This window comes from Chrysemys picta, chromosome 2 (genome assembly GCF_011386835.1).
Source record: "Chrysemys picta bellii isolate R12L10 chromosome 2, ASM1138683v2, whole genome shotgun sequence".
Taxonomy (NCBI): domain Eukaryota; kingdom Metazoa; phylum Chordata; order Testudines; family Emydidae; genus Chrysemys; species Chrysemys picta.
Genome location: NC_088792.1, coordinates 232,601,450 through 232,626,167, shown reverse-complemented (window position 1 = coordinate 232,626,167; position 24,718 = coordinate 232,601,450). Strand labels below are relative to the sequence as shown.

The window sequence follows — 24,718 nt, the reverse complement described above, 5'->3', positions numbered from 1 at the left end:
ACAGACATTTAAATTGTTTTATTTAACTATAACAACAACGTTATGTATTCTGGATATTTTTCTTCAACAGCAAACATATAATATTTTAACAAAATATGCATATGAATTTTTGAATTTAGTTAAACATTCAAGTATTTTAAAATCAGGTTTGTTTTTGTTTAACTATTTTAGTTAAAAACAATTTTAATGAAATGTTAAAAAAACAAAAATTAAATCGACTATGTCAGCCAGGTCAACATGAGAAACTTAAAATATTGGCTTCTGCAGCTAACTCAGTCGTCTTCACCTTCATTCACCTATTCGTTCATAATCTGGAAAAGAAAAACAAGCTTTCCTGCTTTTTCAGGTCCCAAACGATTTCTCAATTTGGAATGAATTAGTCCAAAGGAAGAAAATGTTCTTTCTACACCGTCAGAAGAACCTACTGCTGTTAAAAGTGAGATTATCACTTCAACAGTCTCTGAATCCAAGTGCTTCAGTGACTTCCACCAGTTTACTGGTATGACTTTCTTTAAAACATCATCAACAAACACATTTCTTGAATGGTTCACCCTTAGCTCTGAAGTTTATTATAGTTGGCATTATGGAGAGATGATTGCTGGATGTCCATGTCATAGCCAACTCCTCTTCTTCAGCAGTTAAGGTTTGACCCTGGTACCAAGTATTGAGAGAATATTTGCAAGAAAATGAGCTGGAGATAGGGCTTGTCCCATTCTTTTTTTTAATGCTTGTAATTTAACTCTGTCATTGCATATTTCTCTTTTTAAGATCTCACTCAGTTCCTTCCACATTTCAACAGCATCAAAAATAAAACAGTATTTCCCTGCGTTTTGTTTAAGGCTACAGAAATAGACTTCAGGTTACTCAGCGTGTGTTCAACATTTCTTTTAAACCCAATGTTGAGAACTTTGGCTGTGATAGTGCCATCTATTTTTTCACGATTTTGTTCACAAATTTTCATCAGATTAGGCCAGTTCTTGATATAGTGTTCAAAACAGTCCACTACTGAGTTCCATTGCACGTCTTGTGGGAGAGTTAGCTTGCTTCCTCCCACTTTTTTCAGTGCAGCTGCTGCAAAGTGGTTGTTACGGAAGTATTTTGCAATTTCAACAACATTAGCCTTTATTTCTGGAACACTGAAGTCTTTGGCTAGGAGGTGCATCAGATGAGCACTGCTACCGTATGTTATTAGCTCGGGACTCTCTTCTCTCTCTCTTCTAAATTTCTTCTCATCTTGGATACATATGCAGCATTATCTGTGATCAAGCTGCATACTAGACATTTGAATATTTTTTCACAGTTTGTTATAGCTTTTACTTTTACTTCTTGTAATTATTCTGCTGTGTGTGCATTTTCTGATCTATTAATTGTTTCTGTAAGGAAGACATTCCCTTCTTCTGTTGTCACACAAGCAGATACAACAGGATCATTTGTGGCACCTTAGAGACTAACAAATTTATTAGAGCATAAGCTTTCGTGGACTACAGCCCACTTCTTCGGATGCATATAGAATGGAACATATATTGAGGAGATATATATACACACATACAGAGAGCATAAACAGGTGGGAGTTGTCTTACCAACTCTGAGAGGCCAATTAATTAAGAGAAAAAAAACTTTTGAAGTGATAAGTGTGTGACACAGTCTCTCAGCATAGTCTGTGTGATATGTAGATTGTAATGGATTTTTTACCTTTAGTCCTTTTGGTATGATGTCCATCTGCTTGCATTTGGAAAGGAAGATGATGTCTGTCTGTTTCTGTACGAGTTTTTTCATGAGGTTGATGGATTTCCATTCCATACGGCTAAATGCATTAGTCTCTAAGGTGCCACAAGTACTCCTGTTCTTCTTTTTGCGGATACAGACTAACATGGCTGTTACTCTGAAACCTGTCATTATGCAAGGCACTGCATTTAGCCGTATGGAATGGAAATCCATCAACCTCATGAAAAAACTCGTACAGATACAGACAGACATCATCTTCCTTTCCAAATGCAAGCAGATGGACATCATACCAAAAGGACTAAAGGTAAAAAATCCATTACAATCTACATATCACACAGACTATGCTGAGAGACTGTGTCACACACTTATCACTTCAAAAGTTTTTTTTCTCTTAATTAATTGGCCTCTCAGAGTTGGTAAGACAACTCCCACCTGTTTATGCTCTCTGTATGTGTGTATATATATCTCCTCAATATATATTCCATTCTATATGCATCCGAAGAAGTGGGCTGTAGTCCACGAAAGCTTATGCTCTAATAAATTTGTTAGTCTCTAAGGTGCCACAAGTACTCCTGTTCTTCTTTTTGCGGATACAGACTAACACGGCTGTTACTCTGAAATAGGATCATTGTGGACATTGCTTCACCCATCAAGATTCAGGTTAACAATTTCACTCTTTAGATCTTTTGCACACTGTTCAATTTCTCTTTCATACACTTTATCCAGCAATTTGCCTGCGACATCTGCTCTGTTGGGTGGACTGTATCCTAGTCTTAATGACTGAACCATGTTAATGAAGTGTGGGTTCTCAGTCATACGGAAAGGAGAGTTTGTTGCATAAACAAACCGGGCAATATTTTCATCAATTACCTCTTTTTTGTAATCTGCTGGTTCTTATCTTATTTTTTTGCTACAGGTGATATACTGGCTATGTGACATACATGATGTGATTGAAACACTATCATTGGCAGATAACTCTGAAAATATAGAAAATGATGGTGATCTTGATGGTGGATTGTCTTCAGAATCCTGTTGAGGATGGATTTTCCTAAACAAAATAAGTCAATGCAGTTATTTAATTATTATTACCATACTGCTCATTTAGTATTACTCATTGTATTCACTGACAGTAGTACTTAAAAGGTGAAATTGTAAAAGGAAGATCTGCCTATTTCAGCTATTTATTTTTTATCACAACTGTATCTAAAATGATAGTACCATAGAGTAACAACTCTTTTTTTTGCTCAAACTTGAGAATTCAAGAATAGTCCAGAAGGAAGACAAGCAGTCCTTAAGAAAGAAGTATGAAATAAAAAAGTTTACCAACCTGAAGATCCTGCGTGTTCAGACATGTTTCTTTTATCATCTTCAATGCAGCTTCCTCCTGAGAAGAAACACTTCATGATGTTGTTTCATTCGGGCAACCAGGCCTTGCATTTGTTCGTTGCACTGTTTGCATTTTGCACGCATGCCTGTCTTACCCACAGGTAGAGGAACTTTATTAAAATATTCCCAAACTGGGTTTCTTTTACGGCCTGCTGCCATTATAGGTTTTCTCTTTTAGTGAGAGAATGGTATAGCAGGTCTCAAATCAATGAAGGCTACACTCAGAAAGACCTCAAGACTTCTGGAATATGCTGCTCAAACAGTTTTACTTTTGTTTCTACTGCCTGTCCCTCCCTTCTCACATTTATCTCCAGACTTCTTCTCCTTGTCCAGTTCTATTCCGCCCCCAACAATCTTCTATTCATTGAACTTTTTGAAACTTTGCACTTTTAGAGAGAGGTAAGGGATTGACTCTGTGTACACAAATTTGCAGAGGGACAATAGGGTTGGGATCTGTTATTTCTCAACTCTATATATTATTTATTTAAGCATTTTTGCTGTTAACAAGCATGTTATCTCTGGAGACACAAATCTACAGTTTGAGAACTGCAAAACTAAGCATCTTGGATAGTATCTTCTAGAACAGGGGTCGGCAACATTCGGCACGCGGCTTGCCAGGGTAAGCACCCTGGCGGGCCGGGCCAGTTTTATTTACCTGCTGACACGGCAGGTTCGGCCGATTGCGGCCCCCACTGGCCGCGGTTTGCCGTCGGGCCAATGGGGGTGGCAAGAAGCGGCGCGGGCGAGCCATGTGCTGGCCGCGGCTTCTCGCCGCCCCCATTGGCCCAGGACAGCGAACCGCGGCCAGTGGGGGCCGTGATCGGCCGAACCTGCCGCGTCAGCAGGTAAATAAAACTGGCCCGGCCCGCCAGGGTGTTTACCCTGGCGAGCCACATGCCGAACGTTGCCGACCCCTGTTCTAGACTAAGCACTGAGTTCCATTGGGTAGATAGAAAGATTAACCTAAATAATCTATACAGACGCCCCTGTAGCCCCATAAGATTGGGTCCCTAATGCATGAACTCATTTTGGAACTCATTTACAAAATTTTCTTAAACATTACATGAATATATTGTCTCATACTATAGAATTAGAATTTATAATCCCTGTTCCATGATGAGATATCTTTGAACTATATGTATCTTTAGATATATTTTTTCTTCAAAAAGCATTTTATCAAAAAAATCTGATTTAAATAAAAAAAATCTGATTTTTTTTTAAATCATTGATTTTAATCCACCCGGCCCAGGTTCCTTCCCAGCAATTTACTTCCCTCTCCCTCAGCTGCTCCGTCACCCCCTGAGTCCCCCAAGCCTTTGCACTACTTCTGAGGGGTGCGGGAAATACAGTTCTTTATTGTAGTTTAAATGAATTATTACTCAGAGTTTTGTATTAATATGCCTACTAAGGAATCTATTTGTCAAAAAACATTTCCTGAATCTGTATAGTTACAGACATACTTGCTGATGGGTATTTTAAAATAAATGACAAAAAATAATTGTAATTTGTGTAATTATATTGTGTTATTTTGACAAATGAAATATGCAGAATTTAAAAATATTGTGCGCAAAACTGTTAATTTTTTGTTGCGGAATTTTTAATTTTTGTGTGCAGAATTCCCCCAGGAGTAAATAGAGTAGCTTGTATGTATTGATGTTATAAGGGTGAATTTTTTTACAAGTAATGTAACTGATAGAGATTTATTTTGTTTTCTTCCACATCCTCTTTTTACATGGTTAGAGAATGAAAGGGCATCCTTAGAAAATGACAAAATGGTGGAAGACTGCAAGTTCTTGTTAAACAACAGTCTTCTTATATTTGTGCCATTGATGTGCATTATGCAAAAATAAGTGCTAATATTTTTGTTGTAATAAGAAACAACAGTAGGATTTCAAAAGGTTTAATGACATCTCTGAAGCAAAAGACTGGGCCTGTGATAAGCTGTTGATTGCCACAAACCTTACAAAAATAAAGATAATAGTTGAAATATTGGACACTTGGATATTGTAAAGACTTTAAGGATCCATTATTTTATACCCACAATTCCAACATATTGTCTAATCTTAAATAATTATTATGACTGTCAAATTTAGCTATTTTCAATTTTTTTGCTTACTGTACCCATTTTATGTAGTTTTTTATTCATAATGTAATTAAACTTTATAAAGCTTCTGCCAGACAGAGTTTTGTTTTTGTCATGTTAGGATAGTAGTGAAAACCTAATTTTGGATGTGCATTTTATTTCCATAGTGGCTTTGTTTAATTTGCACTAACTTTGTCCTCTGTGCTAGAGAACTGTAGTTCAATTTCCAGAGAACTGTGGCTCATACTGATATTAAGTTATATATCTGGAGCCTGAGGCTGTTAGGAGGTGACTTGTATTGTGTAATGTCCAGAAAAAAATCTCTCTGTTTCAAGCCAATAATTTGGAATAATCAAATTAGAGTTTGCCTCCGAAGAATCTATCACAGGTTTTATAGGACACCTAATGCATGGTACAGGACATTTAGAGTTTTACTTAGCTCTATGTAGACATGCAACCCAAAAGGATATATTCAATAAAGCTGCTAGTTTTTAATTAATAATGAACTTTAACATATTAAATTGAACTCTCAGTAACCTGAGAGATGTAACTAAAAATGTATTCAAATTAAAACCCCAGATCAGAAGTCCAGCACAAAATACCAATTTAGTATCTCTATAATGAGCTATACCAAAATCCTGAATCCAAACACTCCTGAAACTGAGTTTCACCATGTAGATTGGACTATGAACTTTGCCAAGTGTTGTGAGATTTGGATTTGGCATTTTATAGAGATACTGTGATTCAATCCTGGGTCCAGAGTTCAGCTTCAACTGCTTGATTTCATCTTATTTCTAGAGATAATACTTAGAACAGTCCTTTTATTATGATGATAAACTATGGTGGCCATTGTTCTGGAAGTTAGAATGAACAGAATATAGTCAATGTTTTGGCCAGCATTCACTCTGTTGTGAACTATTGTTCACTGCTAATTATTGTATCATTTTCCTTCCAAGTCACTACTGAAAACCAAATTCCTCTCTCTCTTTCTCTCTCTGAAGGGATTGTTCATGAAATTACAAATGGATCATGGAGAATGCCAAAGATTGCTATACTGAATTCTCAACTTTGAGGGAGGTTGGCCTAGGAGATATGGACTAGCCAGTCACAGTCTCCATCTTCTCTACCCTTTCTGTGTTGCTTTGTAAGGCTGCCTTCTCAAAGAAGAGAAAAGCACAGGGGGTGGCCCTGCCAGCAGGCAGCAGTGTGACTCTGTGGGGGTGACCTGTCAATCTAGGGTTTTCTACTGTGCTCATCCCCACAGCAGCTGCTCACTACATATGTTTAAAAACCCCAAATAGGCAAACTGAAATCCAGTTTCCAGTGGCAATAAAATCAGCCAGGGCTTTCCCTGCCTCCTCTTCTCCAGTCTCATGCTCCCAGCAGCAGAAGTCTACTGCTTTGGGAGGCTGCCGGCTGCATATTTTGGGGGGCGGTTATGGCTGCGTGGTTGCAGTTGGGGTGCACTGGTGCCTGTTCTGCTTCTCTTCCTTATTAATCCATGTTTTGAGGGGAAATTAGTTTCTTGGTTCTCCACCTTATCTCAGGGGTACCCTTTGTACTGTTCCCCTCCACCAGCCCAACAGTAGCGGTTCTCTTCAAAGCTAGGCTGCCCCTGGGAGCCTCGACCCTCTGCTGTGATATCTGAGGCCCTTCAAAAATTGTTTTAAAAAATTGGCCGAGTTAGGGCTATAATTAACATTGACAGCTCCCCAGCCCCTTTAAAAATCACCCCACAGACTGAGGGATGGGAGATACACTAGGAGTTAATGCTATTGTAGTGAATTGGATATTTTTCTCTTAAATTTCCTTCTGAATGTATGATAAACTTGTATTTTTATGTCTTGAATCTGTAATATAGCTGTCACAAGATTTTAGAAGTGTTTCCTTTTCGTCCTTGTCATTCTAATTTGATTTCCAAAAATGTTTATTGATATATTTTTGGCATTGTCATGAAACTGTAACACCATCTCCTTACATTTGGATCAATATCTTATCTTCCTGCCCCAATGTCACCTTATTTCTTTCTGTTTTGACATTGCAATATCATAAATGTTCAATAACAGTGATGCAGGCTTAACTGCCTTGTCTAGTCTAGAACACTTATGTTTCAAAATAAATGAAAGCTTCTTAGCACAATTTATGGATTAATTCTTTCCACCAAATTTTATATTTAAAGTTTAATACTTTTCTTTGTAAAGCTCACAAGAAAACATTTGAAACTGGATCAAAATGATAAATCCTCCCATCTATAATTGATTTACTAGAATTTTGGAGGACTAGAAGAGATTAAAATTGGATGCAGACAGACATGCTGATTTGCAGCCTGACCACTTTTGAAATGACAAGGGCCTAAATCTGTCTTGCTTTGCTCATACAAGTAAGCCAACTGAAGTCAACTGAGCAAGGAGAGCAGGATTTGACCTTAGAGTACTAAACCCCACAGCAAGTGCTTTATAACAAGCATACAACTCAACTGTTCAGCACCTCTGTAATATGTTCAATCTAGAGCTCATTAAAGTGTACAGTGGAGCACAACTCTCCAGCTCACAAATAGGACACAAGATACAGATCTTGGAGTCATCATGGATAGTTCTCCGAAGACGTCCGCGCTGTGTGCAGCGGCAGTCAAAAAAGCAAACAGGATGTTAGGAATCATTCAAAAAGCGATAGAGAATAAGACGGACAATATTTTATTGCCCTTATATAAATCCATGGTATGCCCACATCTTGAATACTGCGTACAGATGTGGTCTCCTCATCTCAAAAAAGATATACTGGCATTAGAAAAGGTTCAGAGAAGGGCAACTAAAATGATTAGAGGTTTGGAACGGGTCCCATATGAGGAGAGATTAAAGAGGCTAGGACTTTTCAGCTTGGAAAAGAGGAGACTAAGGGGGGATATGATAGAGGTATATAAAATCATGAGTGGTGTGGAGAAAGTGAATAAGGAAAAGTTATTTACTTGTTCCCATAATATAAGAACTAGGGGCCACCAAATTAAATTAATGGGCAGCAGATTTAAAACAAATAAAAGGAAGTTCTTCTTCACACAGTGCACAGTCAACCTGTGGAACTCCTTGCCTGAGGAGGTTGTGAAGGCTAGGACTATAACAGTGTTTAAAAGAGAACTGGATAAATTCATGGAGGTTAAGTCCATTAATGGCTATTAGCCAGGATGGGTAAGGAATGGTGTCCCTAGCCTCTGTCAGAGGGTGGGGATGGATGGCAGGAGAGAGATCACTTGATCATTACCTGTTAGGTTCAGTCCCAATGGGGCACCTGGCATTGGCCACTGTCGGTAGACAGGATACTGGGCTGGATGGACCTTTGGGCTGACCCAGTATGGCCATTCTTATGTTCTTATGACACTGCCAGTGGGAACAGGAAAGGGGAGCTGGAGGATTCCAGGTGGCTGTGGTTCCCAGTACGACCTGAAGGAAGGAGGTGGCGTGCAGGAAACTCTGTACAAGCCTGGGACCCAGCATCAGGCTTTTTCTCTCTGGCTCTCTGGCAGGAGGTGGTGAGGGTATCTGAACTGGGGATAGCCCACGGCTGGGCTCTGGGGGCAAGGGTGTCTTGGTTGGGGGGGGGGGGTCTGAAGCTTGGCTCTGGGGGAGAGGGGATGTGGGTGTCTGGGCTGCGGGGGACGCAACTGGGTTTTTAGGAAAAGTGGTGCAGGTGTCTGGGCTGTGGGGGGGCACTCCACAGCAGGATTCTGGGGTGTGTGTATGCAGGTGTCTGGGCTGGGAGGGCCCTGCCGTTGGGCTCTGGGGAGGGAGGGGTGTGGATGCTGGGCTCTGGGGAGGGAGGGGTGTGGGTGTCTGGGCTGGGAGGGCCCTGCCGCTGGGGTCTGGGGGTGAGGGGATCTGGGTATCTGGGCCAGGGGTGGGCGTGGCTGGGCTCTGGAGGGAGGGGACAGAGAAATAGGAAATGGGTTGTCATAGGAGTTTTTTTAACTTTCTAATCCTGGGAAATCTTTTTTTGTTGTCTGTATTGTTACAGCTGTAGTTGCCAGCAGGTATTTTGAAATAAATTACCAAAATAATTGAACCTGGCGTGATTACATTGTGCTATTTTGATAAATAAAATTTGCAGAATTTTAACATTTTGTGCACAGAATTTTTAATTTTTTGGCACAGAATTACCCCAGGAGTATGTTATGTGCTTTCAGTCTTAACAGGTTTTTTTCTTTTTTTCCTTCTGGGACTTTTATATGTGGTTTATTGATACAACTAATTAATATTTTGTAACTTTCAGTATGTTAGATCTACATGCGTTATTAATAAATATGGCTAAATATTATATCCTACTCGATTATGGCATTATCATCAATGGATCCCAAATACAATTTTTTAAAACTTTGTTTATTTAGGCAAAATTACAATAAAATGTTAACATACTACAAGTGGTAGATTGATTTATGTGGACTATCTTGATAATGTAGAGTGCAAGAAACAATCTTATTGGTACAGAAACATCAGAATTTTGTATCTTCAGAAGTGAAAGATACAGTAAAGAAATTCTGAAATAACTGAAAACTATTCCTGCTTTTTTGCTATTTCAGCACTACCATCCAAAGCCTCTATTCCTGCAAGCAGATGTGCTATAATGGACTCCTATGCCTATGCAGGGCTGGAGTAGGGGCCTAGACAGGTACATTCAGATAGCAGAAGAACAAAGGGAAATATTTCCAATCCAAACTGTAGATGCTCTTTTCTTTTCTTTTTCACTTAGCAAATATGGCTGAATGTTAAGAAACCATTATTTACAGTCCATCTCAAAGAAAGTCAATTTGTTTTGTTTTCCATTCATTATTTATAACATTATATTATTTGTCGTTTTTGTCATTTTGTAGAGCTTCCAAGAGCAGCTGTCAGGATCTTAAGCAACATGACATTCCTTTTTGTGAGTTTGTCATACACAGCTGAGAGTGCCATTGTTACCGCTTTTATTACCTTCATTCCCAAGTTCATCGAGTCACAGTTTGGCATACCAGCTTCCAATGCCAGCATCTACACTGGTAAGGCATTGCCTTTAGCACAACATTGAAAGGCTTATCATTTTCTGACCACTGAAACAAAAGCAATAGAGGAAAAAAATAAAACTCACTTTAAACTGATAATCTTACCAGCTAAATAATGTCTAACTTTACTTTTTCGGTTCATAATTCCAGTAGTTCTGTGGGTGTTTGCTATGTTTGTTTAATAAAACGTGAACCAAATGTTGTTGTTTTTGTTTTATACAAGTGAAGAACTTGCCATTTTTTTAGGTTATATTAAAGTTTTATTGTGAGGGGAAAATATATGGGGAAATACCATCACACTCATAGACCTTAGGGTCAGAAGTGACCATCATGATCACATGCAAGGTACAGAGAATCTGCCATTAGTTTAAAAGGACTTATAAGTTCTTATATTGTTTAATATTAATTTCTTAAAAGCTAGTTTTACTTTGTACTCCTCAACCTTTACAATATCCCTCCCCTCCTTTCTCTCCAGTGACCAAATGACTTGTCTATGCCCTACTCATTCATCTTCCACCTTGACTATTGCAATCTCCTCCTCGTTTATTTATTTATAACAGCCTTGCCACAATCCAGCCCATCCACAATGCTGCTGCCAGAATCATCTCTCTCATCACTTAAATTATGTACCCACCCTCTTGGAGAGATTTCACCAGCTCACCATTGCAACGTGCATCCAGTTCAAACTTTTGTCCATGCTTTAAAAGTCCTACCTTATACAGCCCTATACGGTAATTTGTTCCATGGGGGCAGACCCCCATGCACTTACATGAAGCCTGACTAATTTCACTGGGGCTCTGTGTGGGTGCAAGGGGCCCCCTACGCAGAATAATTTACAGAATTGGGCACCATGTGTTGGCCCTGCTCTCTTGACTCTGCTGATGAAAGCAGCCTTTGCTACTCCTCTCATTTCCTTCTCTCACAAACATCTTCATGCTTCCTCGTCTTCTGAGCCGCTTTCTGCATTCCCATGCATGGAATGACCTCCTCAAACCTGTTCACCAGCCCACCTCCCTCTCCTTGTTCAAATCCCTCCTAAAAACTCACATCTTTCATCTCACCTTTGAGAACCAAGGGAGAGAAACACAACATTTTAAAAAATAATACAAAACTATCAAGATCATTCTGCCCTGAGTAACGGACCCGTTACATACCTCCCTGTGTAACAAAGCCCCTGGTTGGGCCCATCTATGGGGATTGAACCCCAGAAACTCTGGGGCTAAATGCATGACTTTCCTCTGTTTGAGTGAAAACAGCTGGCCCAGTAACTTGGAGGCAGAAACACACTCATAAAACTCTTATGTTATTCAGCCACCAGAGGGAGACAAAGGTCCATGCTGGTATAATATGGATTACACTTGCCTTTTCCCTCTGTTTTTGTTGGTAATTCACCCTGCCACCTTTGACACCACTATTAAATTGTAAGCCTTTCAGGGTAGCGGCCATATCTTTGAAAGGCATCCACTGCTATTTTTGGTACTTAGAAATATCGAAGAAATAATAAAACAAGCAATAATAAGCCTTGATCTTTCCCTGCATGGCCTATTTTGAACTTCTTTGAATATGCACCATTTTAGAAGGAAAACCATTCCAGCTTTTCACTTTCAGTATCTTTTCATTTCTGTAGTCAGAAACATTAATTCTCTTAAAGGTATTCTCTTTTCCCATTTTTCCTGGTTCTGAAGCAGTTCAAGCGTGTCTGTTGCTGTACAACATACATTAAAAATTCCATAGTTCTTGAGATGCACAATGACCCAATGAAACTCATAGTCACAAATTATTATTGAAGCAAGGAGTTTAGCAAGATTAAAAACAGGGATGAATATTTATATGATAGAATATCCAGTTACATTAAATAAGATTAAAAAAATGGGAGGGAAATAAATCCACATGCTTCAGGACATGTCAACCATTAACTGAGAATGGTAGGAAAAATCTTCCTCTATAGGCAAGCTATTCCATAATTGCCAACTTCAAGGTTTTTTCCCCCCCATCTGTCACTGAGGCACATGTTACTGGCCACCATCAGAGACAGGATACTGAACTAGATGGACCACTCATCTGATCTGGCGTGGCAATTCCTATCTTACTGGGAGGCAATGTGACAACAAATCTCTGGCCATTATTCGAATACTCCAAACTTCAAAATGGAGTCACTTCCCCACCTCCTAGCCCCGGCTATGCCCCAGCGCGTGAGTGAAGTACCAATGGACTAGGCATGCATGATCACTCCAGAAGAGAAGAGAGAACTGTAGAAGGAGAGAAAACTGTATGGTTGCATGGATCCAGGAAAGGAGAGGAAGCAGTGTGAGATGGAGAGACAGGGAGAAAGAGGATCTGAGTTGGAACCTTGGGTGTCTATCTAGTCCAGGGTCGGTGGAAAAAAAAGAGCAGTCTTTCTGGGATCCTGATCAGGACAGTGGGAAGTAGCAGCAATGCGAGTTTTCTGTGGAAGCCTGTGGAGCGGGGAGAGACATCCTGTGCAGGACATGAAATTAATTATATCATACAGATGCTTGCAGTGATGTTGTAGTTGTGTTGGTTCCAGGATACGAGAGACACAAGGTAGGTAGCTTTTGAGCTTCACAGAGCTCTTCTTCAGGTCTCTTGAAGAGTCACTAGGTTAGTTGAAGAAGAGATCTGGGTAGCTCAGAAACTTATCCTTTCTACCAACAGAAGTTGGTCCAATGAAAGATATTACTTACTTTGGCTCTCATATAAAATATAATGGCAGTTATGATTTATGGGACGCTAATTCCCGCTGATGGTTCTAGTGGTTACACAAACTAGGAGTTTTGCTCTCATGATTTATGGCATCACTGGTAGTTTTGATGGAATTATTGACCCAAAACTCACATTAGAGTCTGTATACACACAAGAACGAGTGCCAATAAAACATTCATGTGAGACAAAACACGCAAAGGTTGGAAAATTCCAAAAAGTTAGGATTAGATTGAGCCTTTGCTGTATCCTGAGTATGGAGCAGTGTATAGCTGCACTGCCCCAGAGAAGATCCTGAGGGAGTAATTGTGACTCTCAAAAAATCACAGTTCCCCCCTCTATTGCCCACTTACTACTGTGGCAGGTGGGTAATTTCCTACAGTTATTTAGTAACATTTAATTTTTCTAGAGTTCTTTTGAAGGAAAAAGAAGATTTGGAGGTAGCCAGTGTACTCAGTGACACCAGTGGAGCTTGTAAATTACTTGTACTGTTAGTTTACAAGCTCTTCTAGCTTCAGTTGCAGGGTAATTTGTAAATTCTTTGAACCAAAATATCTACACTTCAGATGTGCACTTAACTAGCTGTACATATATGCTCAGTGCTTCTATCTTTGTGTGGCCAGCTGGAGACCTACTGAGATTTTGCACAGTGAATTTTCAATTGGCAATTTACAAACAGCCATCTCTTTGCTAAATTTCATTCAATTTCTTTTCTCAAACAAAGCAAAGGCATTAGTCTTCAGTGAGGATTAAATCCATGCAAGAATTCAAGTTTTGAACTTGAGTTTCCTTTGCTGTAGTCTTTTTTATTAAAAAAAAAAAAAAGTGGTTAGAATTTTTTAAATGCGAAAAGTTTAATTTTTCTACCCACAGTGAACTACAAAACCCAAAACACCTAAAGCTCTTAAACTTTCTAAAAACAAACAACAAGAAGTTGACTTCAGGGCAGAGGCTAAACTTGGAAAATTTCAGCTCAAAAGAGAAAATGATTCAGTAGATTATAAAAGTGTGTGAAGAAAGAGGGTTATATTTTGCAATCTACACTCTTTTGCATTCACTAGTAACTTCTACTGTTCCTAAATATAGTAATATACAGTAAACTGGTTCTACTTCTTTTCTAGAAAAAGTGCAGTGTACAACTTACACAGAATTGATTTTTAAAATCTCTTTGCTACTCCTTTTGGAAATGCAATGCTGGGAGCAAATATTGCAGGTTTCTGCAAGCAGACTGTTAGTAGCTGTTATCATCTTTTCTCCTGTGGGAAAGCTTCAAGTACTGCAGCATTCTGACAACAGCAAAAAGGGCAGAGCCCAAAAATTACTGACTGAAAACTGATCTTAGGTACTATATACAGCATAATATTTTGTGCGCACACAAAAAATCCTGTATGCCAAATCATCATTGTAAAATAAAGCAAAGTGCAGTACAATGGCTTACTATCAAATCTCAGTTTTGTTCCATTATATGACTTTGAAAGTGAAAAATGAATACCTCAATTAGTTGTATATGCTTTGCTTTGGAAGCTCCTCTGGAAGAGCCATTGTAGTAGTGACTATGTTGTTTTGATAGTTTATTACCTTCCATTTCACATACACTGTATGAAAAAAAATATAAGTATCAAGTTCTGCTTTGCACAGGGGGCAAAATTGCATTCCAAGCCCCATGATATACTGAGTGAATGTATGCTGCTGCAGGCTTCCCTCTGTGCTACCAACTAGCTGCAGGTCAGCGTGTTCCTGTCCCCTTCCCTTAAGGGTGAATTTTTTGTGCTCCTTGAGTGCACGGTTTTCAATTGTTCCCTAGTTCTTGCCCGAGTGGGATGAATGTGGAGGGGGTGGGGGGAGGGGAGACAAACATTCTCCTTATCCCCTCAGCTCCTGTTCTAAGGACAATCTGGCCCAGAATGGATGGGAGAGCAGCACAGCTTTCTGTAATAACTGAAAACCAAGCCAGAAAGAGGTAGTGAGGTCACTGAATGCAAAGGATGGGTCAGAAGGAGGTATCTGGAAGAATGAAGGTAAATTATAGGGAGTGGGGAAGGAGAATAAAATAGCGTGAGGGGATTTTTGCAGAAAGTTGGGAAGAGCAACAAGATGGACAATACACAGGGCCAGATCCTGACTTGCTGTAAATTGATATAGCTGAGGACCGATGCTTAAAGAGCGTTCCAAATTGTCCTGCTCTTCAATCTTGTGCTTGTGCCCTACCTCAGAACAGTTACTGCCTGGTGGATTCATAGATTCATAGATTCTAGGATTGGAAGGGACCTCGAGAGGTCATCGAGTCCAGTCCCCTGCCCTCATGGCAGGACCAAATACTGTCTAGACCATCCCTGATAGACATTTATCTAACCTACTCTTAAATATCTCCAGAGATGGCGATTCCACAACCTCCCTAGGCAATTTATTCCAATGTTTAACCACAGTTAGGAACTTTTTCCTAATGTCCAACCTAAACCTCCCTTGCTGCAGTTTAAGCCCATTGCTTCTTGTTCCCTTAGCGGCTAAGATGAACAAGTTTTCTCCCACCTCCTTATGACACCCTTTTAGATACCTGAAAACTGCTATCATGTCCCCTCTCAGTCTTCTCTTTTCCAAACTAAACAGACTCAATTCTTTCAGCCTTCCTTCATAGGTCATGTTCTCTAGACCTTTAATCATTCTTGTTGCTCTTCTCTGGACCCTCTCCAATTTCTCCACATCTTTCTTGAAATGCGATGCCCAGAACTGGAAACAATACTCCAGCTGAGGCCTAACCAGCGCAGAGTGGAGCAGAAGAATGACTTCTCGTGTCTTGCTTACAACACACTTGTTTATGCATCCCAGAATCACGTTTGCTTTTTTTGCAACAGCATCACACTGTTGACTCATATTTAGCTTGTGGTCCTCTATAACCCCTAGATCCCTTTCTGCCATACTCCTTCCTAAACAGTCTCTTCCCATTCTGTATGTGTGAAACTGATTGTTCCTTCCTAAGTGGAGCACTTTGCATTTGTCTTTATTAAACTTCATCCTGTTTACCTCAGACCATTTCTCCAGTTTGTCCAGATCATTTTGAATTTTGACCCTATCCTCCAAAGCAGTTGCCATCCCTCCCAGTTTGGTATCATCTGCAAACTTAATAAGCATACTTTCTATGCCAATATCTAAGTCGTCGATGAAGATATTGAACGGAGCCGGTCCCAAAACAGCCCCCTGCGGAACCCCATGCGTTATACCTTTCCAGCAGGATTGGGAACCATTAATAACTACTCTCTGAGTACGGTTATCCAGCCAGTTATGCACTCACCTTATAGTAGCCCCATCTAAGTTGTATTTGCCTAGTTTATCGATAAGAATATCATGCGAGACCATATCAAATGCCTTACTAATATCATGCAAGATCGTATCAAATGCCTTACTACAGTTAATCAAGTTAACATTTTGCTATTTGTCCTTTTGATAAATATTGAGAGAGAAAATGTTCAGAATGGGTAAAAAAGTTGGAATTATGTCCTTCTCGCATTCATATCCAATTGTTTATTCTCCTGGGAGTTAACAGCTCTGAAGTTGTTCCCTCAGAAGAGACATTCTTTTAGAAAGAATTAAAAATATTAACGCCCACTCTGTTGGGAGATTGAGAGATCTTTCTAATTCCACACAGAATTATTATTAAGATCTTAGGTTCACAGTTGGTGTAGTAATTATGGTGGCATTGCTTGTAACATTTATTAACAGTTATTTTCACATTTCCAACCTCATACTTGTTACAGAGATTGTCTTCTGCAAATGTTTGTGGGTAAAGCAGGGGAAGGTTCTGTTACAATTGCAGCTATATTATAATATGTTTTTCAGTAGACTTTTGTTTTACATGTCCCATCATTAAAAAAAAAAAAAACGCCTATCATGATTTTTTCAGCCCCCTTTCACTGGATGCAACTGTCTGAAAGCTTCTAAATTCACATTTGATGCTGAATGAATCTCCCTGAGCAAGACCATCACTTAAAGATGTACAATAAGAAGCAATGGGCAGTGAGAGCCAGGAGAAGCTAGGAAAAACAGGAACTTTGTACAGTTTAGCAACTCCACAGGGCACTGGGAGATAGGGCTAGCCTGTGGCCCCACTACAACACTACCAATTGATGTTCGTAGCAGCAAAGTCACAGTTCTTATCCATAAACATGTCAGGGCTTAAAGTTTATTGTGCTCTAAATTTTAAGTGCCAAGTCTTTCAAGTGGTGGAATGCTAAGGGCCAGATTTGGATACCTTCATTCACAGTGAGTCTTCAAGGAGTCCTGTTAAAATCAAGGGGACCACTCATGAGACATGGTAATGCTCAACATGAGTAAAGATATCAGAATCTGGGTATCAGCTGGTTAGCATCTATGACCATAAAAGTTTACAGAGCTCCTAGAAAAAAGACTCATTAGGCTGTTAGAACGAGGTAGGCTTATGAAGTTTGGTCCTGCCCTGAAGGTTTGGATTAGTACATATACTTCACTGGGACTCATCATAGGAGTAAGAAAAGCAGGATTTACCCCAACATTTGAACTAATTTCATCAGAATTTCACTAATTAAACTGGATCAATCTGCATTCCTTGTGATGTTCTGGGGACTACCCAGAGCAGTAAGGGGTCCTGTCATCGCCTGCCTTGTAACCTTTGGGGTCTTTGTGCTGTGCAGCTATGTTTTGATTCCCTGCCACCAGTAGCCAGCCCACTCTGAAATAAATACAAATCAATATTTCTGCTTGTATATGCAATTTTTCTTTTTCTGCTGCCGGGAAAATCATAAAGAAGCTTTTATTAATCCTTTGACATCAGTCCCAGAGCGCTAAAAATTCTGACTCAGTTTGCTGGTAGTGAATTAGTCAACGAGGGCCATATTGTGGAATTTGTCATAATCTAATTAGTGGGTGAAACCAATATTTATTTTCTATTCTCTCTCCACAGTTCCTGTTTTAACCTTACATCTCACTTTCTTCCAAACAGGTGTGATTATTGTCCCAAGTGCTGGGGTTGGCATTGTGTTAGGTGGCTACATTATTAAAAAGCTCAAACTTGGTGCAAGAGAGTCTGCGAAGCTGGCTATGATTTGCAGCGGTGTGTCTTTGCTGTGCTTTTCAACGCTTTTCATTGTTGGATGTGACAGCATTAATCTAGGGGGCATAAATATCCCATACACAACGGGGTAAGTGTCTTTGAATCAATGATTGCAATGCCAGCTATTTGCAAAAGCCTGCTAGAAATCTAGCTATTTTATTTAATTTAAAAATGAGCTATTTTTGAAGTCTATTCATCAAACAAGACCTTGGTGAACACAGTCAGATAAATACATGGTTTAACTGTATGGCCAACATTCTTTTATTTTATAGCTGATTGACAATGAAAGCCTATGAAACACTCATTTGGGTGGCCTAGGTATTCTTGGTCGTGCCTGAGCCTGAAGGGGATAGATGGTTGAACTTATTTTGCCTGATATCAAACCAATTCAAGTATCTTGGGTTTGGAAGTTCAGTTTTGAGCTTCAGCACTAGTGGGTTTGTGTTCCACTCGGAGACACCATGAAGAAAGCAGAGTAGGAGGAGAGAAAACTATTCAATAAAAAAATGGGGTAAAAGAGGGGACAGAGAATAGACCACATGCAAAACAGAAAGGGGGAATGTGAGAAAAGGAAGAAAGAACAAAATAGAAAAAAATTCAAATAAGAAAATAAATCCTGGGTCCCATCTTCTTGTGGTGTTATGTATCTGCTTTGTACTTCACTGCCAGCAGAATCTAGCCATGGAGCCGGGGAAATCAGCCCCTGAAGAAGCAGCCAAATGCAGGGGGATCCTCCATAGTTGTAAAGCTGGCCTGTTGTTTCCTAAGCCACAGCCCTCCTTGATTCTGACTCAGATAGGTAGGGGCCAGTGCTGAGGGTCAGGCTGTAGAGTGAAATGATCTTGGGGGGGTGCCATCGTGTCATACTGCCTGGCTGAAGAAGCAGGAAATGGGGACAGAAACAACAGGTACATTATTTAGCAAGGAAGGGGTTGCATAAGTTATCTATCTTTAGCTGAAATGCTGTGACACCCGCTGGCAGTAAAATGAAGAAATACAAGTGAACGAAAAACTGCCTTGTTCTAAATCTTTCAGATGAAATGTAACTAACCAGCTCCTTCTTCATTTTAGAAGTAAGTATTATGGCCCCGCTGTCACAAACAAGAGAACTGAGGGCTTGTCCACATGAGTATGTTGCTCTGGTTTAACTTAAATTGTTTTTTTAATTGATGTAGTTAAACCAGTGCAAACCCCTGTGTGGACACTCTTATTTCAGTTTTAAGAACAGCTTGTAGCAGTTTCGCCTAAACTGATTCCTAATTTACTTCAATTAAACGGAAATAAGCCTTCTCCGCTGGCTTTAACTAAAGAGGTTTAAAGTAACACCTTTAGTCAAACCCACGCAACTTTCTCATTTAGACATGGTGGTTGGCATATTAAAAGCTGAATCCTTGAAAGTACTGATTGCTGTCAACTCCCATTGAAATCAAAATGAAAAAAGAAGTCACTGGGACTTCATCAGTGTCAGTGGAAGTGGAAGGTGCTCAGCACGTTGCAGGAGTGGGCCCTGTGTGAATTACTTAAAGCCACATAGTAAGTCAGTTGATATACAGATTAATAAAACAAGCAGTGCTGAGCCCCACATTCATCTTTACAACCTGGTCATCGGCGTGATAAACTTCTCCCAGATTCGTTCAGTTGTTCTCATTTGATCTAGCTTTAAACCATTTCATTAATAAGAAACTCTTACTCAGACATCAAAGAATGCCAGCATTTAAAAAAAACATATACACATTTTCTAAAGGAAATTTTTCATTTTGAGGATACCAAAAATAGATATAGCCTTCTCCAAAGTTAAGCTTGTAATAGATCCCAGTTACTAGCTCTGTGTTTCATTTTCGTAAGCAAATGCAGAATCTGTTTATAACTATTTCTTTTTGTAGTCGAAAGTCACATCAAAGTAATTTCCTTTTTTCTTGCTTGGGCATAATCCACCCATCCAATAGAAAGGAGAGTGAATAGCTGTGTCTAGTTAGCATAAAAAACCAAACACAGCTCTCAAAATTCAGGAAAGCAGGTAATGATATTTCATAATGTAAATGTGCCTATACCAGGCATGTTCTAAATTGCGGACAGTTATTGGACCGGGAAGCTCAGGTAGATTAAATATGTTTGCAAAGATTTTCTGTAATTTTACATTGGACACAGGTAGTTTTGCATTTGCCAATTTGTCATTGCTTGCTTGGGTTATCAGTAAGATTCAGGGCAATTCTGTATTTCACATTCAGCATCTTAAACGATGCAGTTGAATGACTCTAGCCTTGCCTCTAATGACAATCTGACATATGTAACATTTAAATGTAACATGAGGGCTCTTCCGCCAGCATTGTAAATTAGGCATGCTCTTGTGCAGCCCTTTTTTGCACCAGGCTGGGCAGTTCTGAATTAGGGAGCTGGCTCCCTGCAGCTCCCACTCAGATGTAGAGGAGAAACAGGAGAGTAAAATTCTGCCTACCAGAAAAACTGAATATAAGGAGCATGAAATACTTGAAAGAAAAAGCTCAACCATGTATTTGATACATGCACCCTGAGATTTTTTTGGATGGAAGCCAGATACACAACAATTTGAAATGGAGAAAGATGCAAAAGATGTCATGAGGTCCTGAGCTGCAGTATCTACAATATACTTCTTGACCCACTGGAGCAGTTTAAGAATTAATTGCTGAGAACGATAATTAATTTGGTCATATAAGCCAAACCAAATAAATAAAACCTGGAGACAAAGGGAATACATGATGAACAGATCTGCTTTTTAGCCACAGTGCACACCTGTGAAATCCTTTGCCATTGCAAAGCATAACAACAATCAGAGCCAGCTTTAGGTTTTTTTGCCGCCCCAAGAAAAAAATTTTTGGCTGCCCCCCATCCCAGCCCTGGGCTCCTAGCTGCACCCCCCCTGCCGCCCAAACCCTGGGCTCTCCCCCACCACCCGCACCCCCCTGCTGCCCCAGCTCTGGGCTCCCCCCTACCCCCCACCATTGCCTTCCCCCCCACACCTCCTGCTGCCCCAGCCCTGGGCTCTGCCTCCCACCTGCACCCTCCTTCTGCCGCAGGCCTGGGTCACTGGTAACTCGCTCCCAGGACAGGTCATTCAGAGGAATTTTTGATGTGCACAGAACACAGACAGGTTTGGTTCCCATATGGTTACAAAACTGCAGTAAAGTGGAACAATTTTCAGCTTGTGTGATTGGAGGATATCTGGATGCATATTATAAGATTGTCCTCCATAAATGAGGAAAAGTTGAGGTGCCTTTATTATTCTTTTGTTCCACTCTTTCTTTCTATGGGGAATTTGCCAATGCACTGTCTTCCTTTTAAACAAACAGACAAACAAACCAAAAAAAAAGGCAATGGCTGTTGAAAATAGCAATTCCAGTCCTAATAACCACTGGGAAGCATTTCTTGCTCCATTTTATCCTACTTTTTCTACAGCAAGTTACAGTGGATCAGTATATTTGATTTGAGAGAAATGAAGTAACAGCTGCCCAAACTGAGCTTGAGCACTCCTGAATTTTGAGGTGTTCAAATCTGGAAGGCAGGTGCTGGGGAGGGGGCCTGTGGCTCCGCAGGGAAGCACGGCAGCATGTATGCAGCAGCGTGTCTGACACGCTGATCTGAGTGGCACGGTAAGGGGGTTGGGGGGTTGGAGAAGGGGTGTGGGGTTCTGGGGGGGCAGTCAAGGGACAAGGAGCAGGGAGGGTTGCATGGGGCGGAGGTTCGGGGGGACAGTCAGGGGCAGGGAGAATGGGGGGTTAGATGGGTCAGGGGTTCGGGGGGGCAGTCAGGGGACAGGCAGCGGTTGGATAGGCATGGGAGTCCCAGGGGTTTGTCAGGGGACAGGTAGGGGGTTGGGTCCTGGGGGGAAGTTGAGGGGGTCTCAGGAGGGGGCAGTTGGGGACAAGGAGAAGGGAGGCTTAGATAGGGAGTGGGGTCCTGGGAGGGGGCAATCAGCGGACAAGGACCAGTGGGGCTTAGATAGGGGGTGGGGTCCTGGGGGGCAGTTGGGGCAGGGGGAGGGGGTGATCAGGGGACAGGGAGCAGGAGGGGTTGGATGGGTTGAGGTTTCTGTGGGGGGCAGTCGGAGGGAGTGGATGGTGGCAGGATGGGGCTACCCTCCCTCCCCGTGGAGTGTCCTATTTTTTAAATGTTAAAATATGGTATCCCTGCCCTTCCGAGTGCAGCTCTCCATTCACAGCAGGCTGCAGCATGAGGTCTCAGCTTCCTCCCTCCCTCCCCCTCTTTCCTGTTGGTAGTGGCCAAGGGAATGCTGGGAAATGTAGTTCTTTCCCTGCGCCAGGGCTGGCTCTATAGGCAGGGAGCTAACCAAGGAACTACAGCTCCCAGGGCCCCCTGCTGGTTCTCAGCTCCCATGCTGGATCCCTGCCGCCCCTGCAAATGGGCTGCCCCAAGTACGTGCTTGCTTTGCTGGTGCCTAGAGCCGCCCCTGATAACAATGATAGTGCTCAGCATTTTAGGGCTGAAACTTGCAAGGTTCTGAGTAGTCCTATGAGGTGCTGAGCACCCTCAGCTCCAACTGACTGCAGTGGGGGTGAAAGGAGCTCAGCCCCTTGCAGATGTGCACAGCATCTCACAGAATCAAACCAATAGTACACTCCATAGGAAGATCTCAAAACCCTTTACAAATATTTATGTTTTAAGCTTTGCCACACCCCTGTGAGGAAGGCAGAAGTGAGAGCATATGAACTGCAGTAGTCTCTGTCCTTAGATATCTGGAATATTTGAAGATGTTGTGTAATAAAGAGGAAAAAACAATTGCTAAGAGCAGATTGTACTCCTCAAATCCATGCATGGAGGGGCCCTACTGCACATAGGCCTCACCCTCCCACTCAGAAAGGGGAGGTGCCCCATAGCGCAATCCCACCCCTATGTGGAACCTCACGGGGAGTCCGCTGTGGGGTCAGAAATTGTGGCAGATGGGAAGAGGGTGAGCACTGGGCAGGTCTGTGATCTGATTCAGGCTGAACACAGACCTCTTCCAGACTGCTCTAGCGAAAGCCGTTTTTGTGTTTCGTGAACATTAAACTGTCTTACCTGAAAATAATCAAAATAGCTGCAAAGAGACTCTTCTTTTATTTGTGGCAATGAATGAAAAGGCTGATGCCTTTTCTTGTCCGTTCAGTGTACAGGGAGAGAGAATAGCCAGGGTAGGCTTCCAGGGTGCTTATCAGCAACCAAAGTCCCTGTATTAGTTTAATTCCGTCCCCTCTTTTTATGATATGTAAAATGATACAAAACTGGCTGGTTTTGGTTATACTCTTCTACTGTCCTGGAGCAGTTAAAGTTATTGTAGATAAATTGAAAGATATAATTGGTTTATTGGATTTTGGGGACAAATAATACACAACAAAATCTCAACTTCCCATCCCCAGCATCAGGTTTTGCTATTGTTATGTCTGTCTCAATCCAGTCAACCAATCAAAACTGAGTGGATCAGAACAACAAAAAATGAACCTAGATAAAAACCACATAATTCCTAGCTTCAGTCTCCAACTCTAGCTGCAACTGACTGCCACATGACAAGGTTTCAACACCAGTGGTTCTCAACCTTTTCAGACTACTGTACCCCTTTCAGGAGTCGATTTGTCTTGTGTACCCCCAAGTTTCACCTCACTTAAAAATTACTTGCTTACAAAATCAGAAATAAAAATACAAAAGTGTCACAGCACACTGTTATTGCAAAATTGCTTATTTTCTCATTTTGACCTTATAATTATAAAATAAATTGATTGGAATATAAATGTTGTACTTACATTTCAGTGTATAGTATATAGTATAGTATAGAGCAGTATAAACATGTCATTGTCTTTATGAAATTTTAGTTTGTACTGACTTCGCTAGTGCTTTTTATGTAGCCTGTTGTAAAACTAGGCAAATATCTAGATGAGTTGATGTACCCCCTGGAAGACCTCTATGAACCCCCAGGGATACACGTATCCCTGGTTGAGAACTACTGTTGTACACCTTAAAGGTTCAGTATCTAAACCCAGCCTTTCCCCCGCTTTTCTCCTTGCTCTTTGCCATTTCAAAAGAACGCTTGGTAGTTTGGCTATGAGAGAATCATGATGTACAAGGAAGAAGCATCGAAGAAGCCAGTCATGTAACATCCTTCTGTGTAAATGGATTACTCAAACATTTCTCAAAACCACAATTTTCCCAGCATGATCTTGGCACCTTTTAAACAGTGGATCCAATTTATTCATTATTTTGGGATGATGGTTAGTTTAATCATGACAGAAATGTCTTTGCTATGTAGCCAAGGCTTCTCCTTTTCACTTTTTATCCCAGTTTTTAGATTGAAGACTTTTTAGGCTGTAAACTCATTGGGGCAGGAACTATGTTTTCTTTGTGCTTGGAACCTCCTTAGTACATTATATGTGCTACTGCAATCTAAGTAAATAAAAATGAAACCACATACAAATCCATTTGCTGTTTAGGAGATAACATAATGCTTTCCTATATTTTGGATTTATCTGTGGATTACTTCAATTGTAAACTTTGTGGGCCATCTTGTGGGGGTTGAGGGTGTGCGTGTGTGCGCATTGCCTAACACAAAGGAGTTCCAATGCCTGATTGTGTATCCCTCAGTATGAATAAATAATAAGAGGCCCCACAACTCTTAAAACTCTAGACTCTACAACTTCCTTCTCCCCTCTTACTATTCCCTCCCATAGAC

General features: G+C 40.7%; 1 protein-coding gene across 2 annotated transcripts in view; it reads left to right on the top strand.

The window, feature by feature from the left end:
• The window catches only part of SLCO5A1 (solute carrier organic anion transporter family member 5A1), a 128,829-nt gene that overhangs the window by 77,345 nt on the left and 26,766 nt on the right, over positions 1 to 24,718 (top strand). For both annotated transcript variants that reach the window (XM_005309787.3, XM_024102819.3), the window contains exons 5-6: positions 10,053 to 10,217; positions 17,914 to 18,112. In XM_005309787.3, coding sequence (XP_005309844.2) covers positions 10,053 to 10,217; positions 17,914 to 18,112 — 364 coding nt within the window. The remainder of the gene's footprint in view (positions 1 to 10,052; positions 10,218 to 17,913; positions 18,113 to 24,718) is intronic.